Raw genomic sequence first — 8,901 nt, forward strand, 5'->3', positions numbered from 1 at the left:
GGAATGAAATGTGTAAATAAACTGGAATGTCAAAGAGTCTTACCCTGAGAGATAATTGGATACCATATTTCCTAGATTCCTCAATTCCATTCAGGAAGTACGAAAGCTCCTCAAACAGGGTATCGCGCTTTGATATAAGGGATGATACGGAAGCTTCGGAGACAGCTTCACAATTAATGATGGAGTGCAGAGACCACGTCACGTACATTTTCATATTCAGAAGCAGGAAACAAATAACCTAAGAAACCATGACCAACTATTCTATTAAGATGTGAGATACACAGAAAAAAAGATAGTAAGAGCTCTAAAACCAATTTTTAAGCACCTCTTCGTCCAAATTTCTGAAATTATGGAGCGCGAAAGCAATATCATCGTAAATGTTCTCAACAAGCACAGGCTTTAACAATTGTAGCTCATACAACCTTTTCAGGTTTACAAGGAGGGAGTATTCATCATTTCCATCCTGCACAGGAAACAGATGTAAAAATTGCATCTATAAAGATGAGTATGAAGATAGATGGCAAAGGAAGCAATGTGTACCTTTACTTCTTTAATTGCAGAAGTAAGTTTCTCTAAAAGCTCATCTTCAAGATCTTTAAGCTTCCCACGGGAAAAATCTTGAAGCTCCCCTTTACTTTCTGACGCACAAAATGTTATAGCTTTGACGCAAGATCTTAGTGTTTCCTTCTCCCCGTGTTTGAAAAAAGCATCCTTTATGAGTCGGACTGCAGCCTTAAAACTCTGAAACGGGACAAAATGTAATTTTCACTGAGAAAGGTGAATAACAAGGAAAAAAGCATCATTTTAGAAACAAAATACTTTTGTACCTGCTCCTGCCTTTTAAGAGAATAGAGCTCAAGTTTCATAAACATAATAATCTCGACCAAAGATGACACTTTGGCTTTGTCAGCCATGAATTTACGTAGAAGCTGTGGGTAATTCTTCATCATGGCNACAAAGAAGCACAAATGAAATACAGTGCCCTATAAGATCCTTTGACTGTATTTTGTCCTTTCTAGTTTAGTTCAAGAAACAAAAAAAAACAAAAATATATGTACTCATGCTTCTACAACGTCATATCATCAGAACAAGAATTTCTCAGAAAGAAGAAAGACATAATCTTACTCGCTGAGCTTTACTGTGATACTGCTTTCGATTATCCGTTGAAGGAATTATCTTCTCCCCGACAGCCTTTCTGATCGACGCAAACAGAAGTCTGATCAAGTTTGTTGAGTCCTCATCAGTAGTAGACCCAGTCCGAGGATTCTGATCCAAAAGCATAGAGATGATACACTTCCAGTCCTGTAAGAAAGCAGCATCATGAAGATGATATAAAAACTGTAGAAGGTACACGTCAAAACTATAAAATTAACGTGCAATAGTGAAAAGTAATTTCTCTTAAACTCTACCTTCATGGCCTTCATGTACTCCCAAACATCATCAATTACATAAACACTTAGAATAGGATCTGTGGAGAACTCCCGTAATATTTGTAACATTCTGAAGATATGGATCTCAGAGGAAGAATCTTCATGACCTGAAAAATGATGTAATAACTCTGAACCTAGTTCTAAGAGTAAAAGAAACTCTACTGCCAAGGACTTGGACTATCACAGGGAAAAACCTGTAAGACTCGATGGAGAACTGTTAAACTTCTGTGCTATCAAGTGGTCATACACTAACTCTCCTATCGCACGTCTGATTTCTTGAGGTTGATCAATAAGCAAATCGTACAAAGGGCCTAGGTCATCATCAGGTATCAGCTGGTGTCTGTACAACAACAAAAAGCTCAGGTTTTAACTCATGGCATTTCAACAAATTTGTGGTGAAGCTTTGGTAGGGAAAATTATCTTGAGGGGGAATACCTTAGCAGTTGCTTTACAAGCCCGATAGCACAAACAGCTGCAGACATATCAACATCATCAGCCATCTCGATCATTCGACTGGAAAATCTCTCAGTGAATAGACCAAGGGTGGGGACGTTTTCATCTATCTCATAGAGTTTTCGCAATGCCAAGAGAGAAGCTTTCCTCACTCCAGGATGCTTTGGATAATTCAATAAACACAGAGAAGATCAATGACTATTACGAACAGATATTTAATAATTCTTGAAGAGGGGGAAAAGGAGCTTACTTTGTCATTAAGCGTCCATCCAAGATATTTTAAGTACAAATCTTGTAAGAAGAGAGACGGATAAGACAAAATCCAAATGCCCAGAGACTGAATGCATGACATCCGAATATTGTTATCAATATCTCGATATCGGTGTACAAACAACCTTCAACACAAGATGTAATAATGATTTGAGTCAGCAAGTATCCATTTCTTTTCAACTCTTTTTGTTTTGCGGGGGTGTAATACTTAGCTGATAGCATAATCGGTATTCAATCTTACCCAGTGAAAATCTTTCGCATCATGTCCTCCAGTGTAGTTATCTGTTCATGAGTAACAGACAACCGTTTGTTGAGGGAATCTACACGAGGACCGTCAGCTCTTTTCTTGCTTTCAGCATTCAATTGTCTTTGGGTGGTTTCTCGCTGTGAACCGAGTGTGTTTGCTACAGAAATGAAAGATGTGACTAGTTGGAGGCCCATTAGCGTGGCAGTTTGGCGGTAAACTCTAGGTGGAGTACTGCAATAGGAAAGAAAGACAATCTATGAATAGAATTCTATGAGCCACATTGTAACCACATATATTTGTAATGTTGGAAGACAAACCATGACAGAGCGATAATGTAGTCCATGCACTTGTCGAACAAGACTTTATCAAACAAAGGTCCATTCTGGCACTCGATAATCAAATTATCCCAGAATGAAACAAGATTTTCTTTGAAATTCTTGAGTTCCTTCTTTCTCGAACTCTGATAATCTTCAACCTCCCCCTATAGGCAAACCGAAAATCAAAAGAATATTCTTATGAAGCAAAAAGTATAAATGAAATAGTCAAAAAAGAAAAAGAAAGAAGGGAGCAATCCTATACCGCTCTAGCGAGATTAACAAGGGCAACGACAACATCATCAACATCAGTCTCATCAAGGAGTTCTTCCTTGATGGAGTACTTAGCACCGCAAGCCTACAAAATCCATAAGACGGAGGTAATGATATGGTTAGACTTAAAACATATGGTTCAATCAGCGACGAGAGATGCCCGGAACTAGCAGACTGAAATATAACGGAACAAGAGGAAAGTAGATAATTAAGTTCGAGTTACCTCAAAGAGCATTGACAAGAGCTCAGTGGTAGCAAGTCTGGGAGAGTCTTCATATCTTTCAACCCAAATCTTCACGGCTTTAGGGATAAGATCCCCGTTGCCTTTGACAACCTCTGTTGAAAAAAAAAATGAAAAGGGAATAAGGAAAAGCTAAGAGTACGAATCTAGCCAAAACAAGAAGTAATCAATGAAATTGAACTAAGGCCCAGATCTCGAACACCAAAATAGAGCAAAATTGGGAGTGTAGGGTTACCAATGAGATTCTGTTGAGGAGGAAGGGTGCGACTACGCTTGGGCTTGGGACGGGTTTCCTGGAAATCGTCGTCAGGAGAAGCAGCATCCTGGTCGCTGGCCTCACTGACGCTCCGCTCCTGATTCACTCCGCCGCTGACGTCAGCCTTTCCGGCCTCCTCACCACCGCCGCTGTCGTCATCCTGATCCCGATCTCTACTCCTTTTCTACACACGCACGCCCATCCATGGAAAAATCAGAAAATTCCCAAATCAAAATAAGAGGAAACGAGGAAAGAGAGAGACTCACCTGGCCTTGAGGAGGAGAGTCTTCCATGGTGTTGCAGACAGATTCCGATTCCTTAGCCTACTAGCTTTAGGGTTTCCTCAACTTTGGATGAAATAAAAAACCTCTCCCGCCCAATTGACTACTGCTGAGTAATGACGACGACCGATAAAATTCACTGAGACAGACTACTAGTCTCTTCCCCTTTTAACATTTCTATTTATTTTATTTTTATTTTATTTTTCTTGTCAAAGAATTAATTTAAAATTCATAAATTGAAGCTTTGAGAAAATTTGATAGTTTATTTCCATAAATTTAAATTAGCCACCAAATTTAGAGTTACACGAGACTAGATTTTGCAAGTTTGTAAATCTGGGCCCATCAAAGGGACTAATAATGATGTACAAACAAATCAGCAATTGTTGGCCATTTTTGGTTCGATGAGCAACGCATAGCCCTCCAGACCAGTCGAGTAGTAGCACTGTAAAATCTGAGATCCTCCATTTTCACATCCCGCATCCTCCCTCGGCTGCTCCGGTTCTCTCCTTCAGTTTGACGGGCCTAGGGTCGGATACCATTGCTGCTTTAACTGAATTGATTGAAAAAGTTTGGAGAAGGCTGGATAATAAACAATAGTATCATCTTTTTATTTGTATCTCAGGCTAAGCAAACGATTGTACTTGTATGTATTTCTGTATACACATTGCCGACGAATGTAATGATTCCATCAACAATCAATTATCTATAAAAAAAACATGCTTTACACCAAACAGTTTTGAATTAACATGTTCAAACAGGAAAAGTACAATGGTTTGCAACAAGATACAAACGACAATACATAAATATTACACATGTTAAAGCCTTTTTTAAAAAAATAGTCCTTTAAGAAAGACAGCCAAATCATTTTATACTAATAAACAAAAATTTGAACGCAACAGAAAAGTGCATTAACAAAACCTGTGGAGGGAGGAAGAGCACCACTCGGAGGCTGTCTGAGAAATTAGTCCGACTCTACAAATATCTGCAGTGAAATTACCAACGACAACAATATCCATACTGGTGAAATCAATATCCTGTTGGTAACTAAAGAGTGGGAAGCCCAGAATTAAAAAATAAAAAGTACACTGACCTCCATCTCTGGAACAAGTTCGTAGGTTTTCTTCTCCCTTGTGTCCAACGCTGTGATCCCAGCGATTTTTTGGACTCCCAGTTTGGAGGCAATAAGATTCTGCAAATATACAGATAAGGTTTTACGTTCTTAAAAGGATGAGAGCACTGTGGAGGTGGTCAGTTGGTCATACCAATTGGAAATCATTGGAGCCAAATGCCTCGATCCTGGGTAACATCTGCAAGAGTTTCACTGGTGTCAGTTCCCAGTATAATAAAAGCGGTATAGTGGTGAAACAGCTTCAACTAACAATTGCCAAGGTTTTGGGTGCAATACGCATTGCATATCCAACACGTGATTCACAATACTGATACAGTGTATGTGTGCGCAAAGTTCTAACCGTCTATGCTTCCTTAATTGTGGTGACCTTATAAGACAGAAGATTCACAGTAGGAATACAGAAAATTCAGATATGTTACCAGAGCCTGGAGACCATTGATACCAACCGGCTTCTCCATTTGCGATTCATCTTGTGACAGTGAGACCTCAAACGGTCCCAGTTGCCTATCAGTTTGGTTTGTGAGATTCAAGAAAGCCTATGAGAAAATAGTATACACTAAGTTTAAATCCACTGTAAATTCAATTAAATATTTGGGTTTAACAAACATTAGAGAGAACAAACAGTTGTATTACCAGAAAGGGTCTATTTAAGTGTATAACAGCTGGAACCTCTACAACTCGCATATTAATCTCTTTACGGCTGACTGGCTGAAAGAAAACAAATAGTAGTAGTTACAATGAAGGAACTTTGTTACACGATGAGGTGAGCATCCGATATGAAGCATAGAAGAACATGCAGAAATTTTATATTAAGCAAGCTTTTGTCAGATATAAAATGCAAGGTAGTGTGTATAGGACTGCTAAATAAAGATATATTCGTGCAACCTGAATTTTCCTAAGTTGTTCTAACTGCCACCAAATCTAAGACTACCATACAGATACCCTGCCTTAGCTTCTCCAGGTTGTCTGTTTACTTAAGACTATTGATTATATATGAACTGGTGTCAGAAACAAAAAATGGATGCAATATCTCAAAGCTCTTAGGAAACCAAATACATTCCGACTTGGAGCATAAACCGAGCAGAAAACAATCAACACATTCACGTCATGTTTTCACAGAGTAGAAATTATAAACTTACAGCACCAAGGATTTGTTGTGTTTGTAAGCGACCAGGTTCACCCAAATTTGTGCGCCATGTTATTTGAAATTTACCCAGGATATTACTTCCCTGGAATTTTGTTGGCCCGAAAACATCTGCAGATGGGTTTAACTTATAGAGATAGTTGTGGATACCCCCGCCAGAACGGATAATAACTGGAGATTTAGGTATCAATGCACTGAGATCACTGATACACAGAGAGGTGGAACAGAAAATTAGGACGATTTTGACAGATGAAGTGGCTAATGATGCACATAACGATTCTGGGAAAATCTGACAGACCTGGCTGGAGGATCTTCTGTTGAATGGCAATCTTCATTTTGTAATCTTACAGCAGTCCATTGCTTGGCAGGTTCAAAATCAACTTGGTCCATAAAGAGGTTAGCTTTTGTATGGTTCTCAATGCAAGCCTCTAAAAATGTGGTCTCCTGGTGTAAAAGATATAAGAGTTTCCCAAAATGGACAACACATGAGATCGTATTTTGATTTTACAACAACCAATACAATAAAAGAAATGCAGGTTCAGGAAATAAGGACGGGAACAGTGAATCTACCAACTCTTCTGTTTAAAAAAAAAAAGCTTTACCAACCAACGTGAATAAAAGATATGTGATTAAAATGACAAAGCAATATGCATCAAATTGTGTACAAACCTCCCGTATATGATTCATGTAAAGCACCATATTAAAGAAGTAGAGGAAAAACTAAAGCTTCGGACAAAAAAGAACATAGTCGAACATACCTTTACAACTCGAACCTGCACATCAGAAATATGCAACAGTTAGAAATTCGGGAAGAGGGGAGTGAAGGAATCGAGAAAGAAAAGGATCATGGTGTGTGTGACAAGTAGAAAAATCACCTTGGTCCTCACTGAAAGTGGGTTAGCGACGACAAACTTGAAAAACTGGGGAAGATATTTACGCTCACCATCAGCATCGTTGTACAATGCAGAGCAGACCAACCTAAAAAGAGGAATTGGGGTTACGATGGGCATGGAGAAACAGAAAATGACAAAGAAGAAGAAGCATAAAGAAAGTGAGAGTGAGAGAGTGAACACACGTATGAGCTCCAAGCTCTTTGACATCATGTTCCACAATGAAATCATAGCGTCCGGCGGTGCGTATGGATTCAACAGGAGACTTGGATGTATCAAGAAGTAGAATCCTCTGCCTCTCTGTCTGAATTTCTGCCTACAAATACATATATATATAGAATAAGAGATACATGAGTAATGAATTTGGTCCAAGAAGAAGAAGCAGTGAAATAACAATGAAGAGCAAGAAGAAGATGTCTAATACTACTAGGCACGCACTTATAATGGTTTAACTTAAGTAAAGATCGCACAATACACACTGGAAAACAAAACAAAAAGAATGAAGGTGAGGAGGAACCTTAATGGTAACATCCCGAACTTCGGAAGTGGAACTATTGTTGACGCTGATATAGCTACAGAATGTTTCTCCGAGATAGATCGCTCTGCAACAACAACAACAACAACAACAAAATCCGAATCAGACGACGACACATAGAGGTACATCAATTGAATACAACAGGAGAATAAATGTGTGTGATAGAGAGAAAGAGAGAGAACCCGAAGGACTGAGGAAGGAGCAGAAGACCAGAGAGACCGATGGGATCGGTAGGATGGTTAAGGAGGAATCTGTTACGGTAACTGAGATCGGAGTCGAGGGAGTCGGCAGAAGACACGTGGCGGCGGAACAAGGAGGCGGATGAGGGATCGTCGGAGAAATCCTCGCCGGCGAGAAGATCGAAAGGGTCAATACGGAGGGGTGGATCCACGTGGAAAGAAGGTTTGCACAGTCGCATCACCCTGAAGGCCAGCGAGTGCGGTCCCTGCGTCTGCGTCTGCGTCGCGCTCATTTCTTTTTTTTTTGTCTTCCTTCCTATTTTACCCCTTTTCCTTTGTATTAATAAATCTGTTAATGGGCCGCTCTCTCTTTATTAGGCCTCACAATATTGGCCCATGACACTCGTCGATCCAACAAACTAGCATTAATTATCTCCTGGTGATTGATTTATAGTTTATCTGTTACAATGGGATTAAAAAGTAACAAGCATATTATTTGTTGGTCATAAATTAAAAAAAAAAAAAAAGCAACTAAACAAACAAACAAAAAAGTAGCATACCACTATCAAATAAATATCCAAAAAAAAAAAATAAAGGGGAGAAGTTACTTTGCTTTATTGGTCAATAAAGACAAAAATAAATATAGTAAAAAACTACCAATCTTTTCTTCTTTTTGTTCTTCTTCTTTGGCTTTGTTTAGCCATGGAATATTTATGTTTCTCTTTTTATAATACAGTATTGGGAATCGATGTTAATTTCAAACCCAAGAAAAAAAAAAAGACATTGGGTTTTATTTTTGATTTGATCGGGTGAGCATTAATTAGTAAATTAGTATAACATTCTTTACAAGGAAATAAACCAAACCAAACCAGTGCACAACTGATGTCTCACTATTCTACCGCCAGCTAGTTGTTTGCTACTTTTTCAGAATCTCCCACCAATCCCTTAATTAGACCACTTCTTTGTTCNAAAAAAAAAAAAAAAAAAAAAAAAAAAGAGATTTCACGTCATGCCTTGTCTCGTGGTTCAATCGATGGTTGCGCTGCCCTTCCGTTTTCACAGTTGACGATGTATATTGTTGTTTGGAGTTTATTATACATTATTGCAAGATAAATAAAGAGAGGGCCGGGGGTGCACATCTAGTATCGACTAATTAATTATATGTTAACAGGGGTAGTCGATACAACAACAACAACAATTCATATATAGATGTGCATTAATTAAAAGGGAATAAGCTAAAAAAAAAAAAAAAAAAAAAA

The 8,901-nt window shown here is 38.6% G+C and overlaps 1 protein-coding gene and 1 pseudogene across 2 annotated transcripts; both read right to left on the bottom strand.

Annotated features, from left to right (window-relative positions):
- LOC104784496 overlaps positions 1 to 3,906 on the bottom strand; it is a 6,752-nt pseudogene extending 2,846 nt beyond the window's left edge.
- Positions 4,054 to 7,948, bottom strand: LOC104784497 (trafficking protein particle complex subunit 13). Of its 2 annotated transcripts, XM_010509525.2 has the most exons (13): positions 7,646 to 7,948; positions 7,446 to 7,530; positions 7,114 to 7,244; positions 6,914 to 7,016; positions 6,797 to 6,811; positions 6,337 to 6,482; positions 6,034 to 6,241; positions 5,528 to 5,602; positions 5,314 to 5,430; positions 5,028 to 5,072; positions 4,856 to 4,954; positions 4,684 to 4,747; positions 4,054 to 4,315 (listed from the first exon to the last, which is right to left on the bottom strand). In XM_010509525.2, the coding sequence occupies exons 1-12, from the start codon at positions 7,933 to 7,935 to the stop codon at positions 4,727 to 4,729; spliced, it is 1,335 nt and encodes a 444-aa protein (XP_010507827.1). In that variant the 5' UTR covers positions 7,936 to 7,948; the 3' UTR covers positions 4,054 to 4,315; positions 4,684 to 4,726. The 2 variants fall into 2 exon arrangements, with proteins under 2 accessions (XP_010507827.1, XP_010507826.1); XM_010509524.2 differs by lacking the exon at positions 4,054 to 4,315 and having other exon boundaries at positions 4,449 to 4,747.

The sequence above is a fragment of the Camelina sativa genome, chromosome 5 (genome assembly GCF_000633955.1).
Source record: "Camelina sativa cultivar DH55 chromosome 5, Cs, whole genome shotgun sequence".
In the NCBI taxonomy this organism is placed as follows: domain Eukaryota; kingdom Viridiplantae; phylum Streptophyta; class Magnoliopsida; order Brassicales; family Brassicaceae; genus Camelina; species Camelina sativa.

Excerpts from the sequence above, each read along its gene's own strand:
- LOC104784497 (XM_010509525.2), bottom strand. The coding sequence starts at position 7,935 with ATGAGCGCGACGCAGACGCAGACGCAGGGACCGCACTCGCTGGCCTTC. Across the intron at positions 7,017-7,113 it reads AAAGAGCTTGGAGCTCATAC|GTTGGTCTGCTCTGCATTGT; the intron begins GTGTGTTCACTC and ends TCCTCTTTTTAG. Across the intron at positions 6,242-6,336 it reads ACAGAAGATCCTCCAGCCAG|TGATCTCAGTGCATTGATAC; the intron begins GTCTGTCAGATT and ends TCTGTGTATCAG.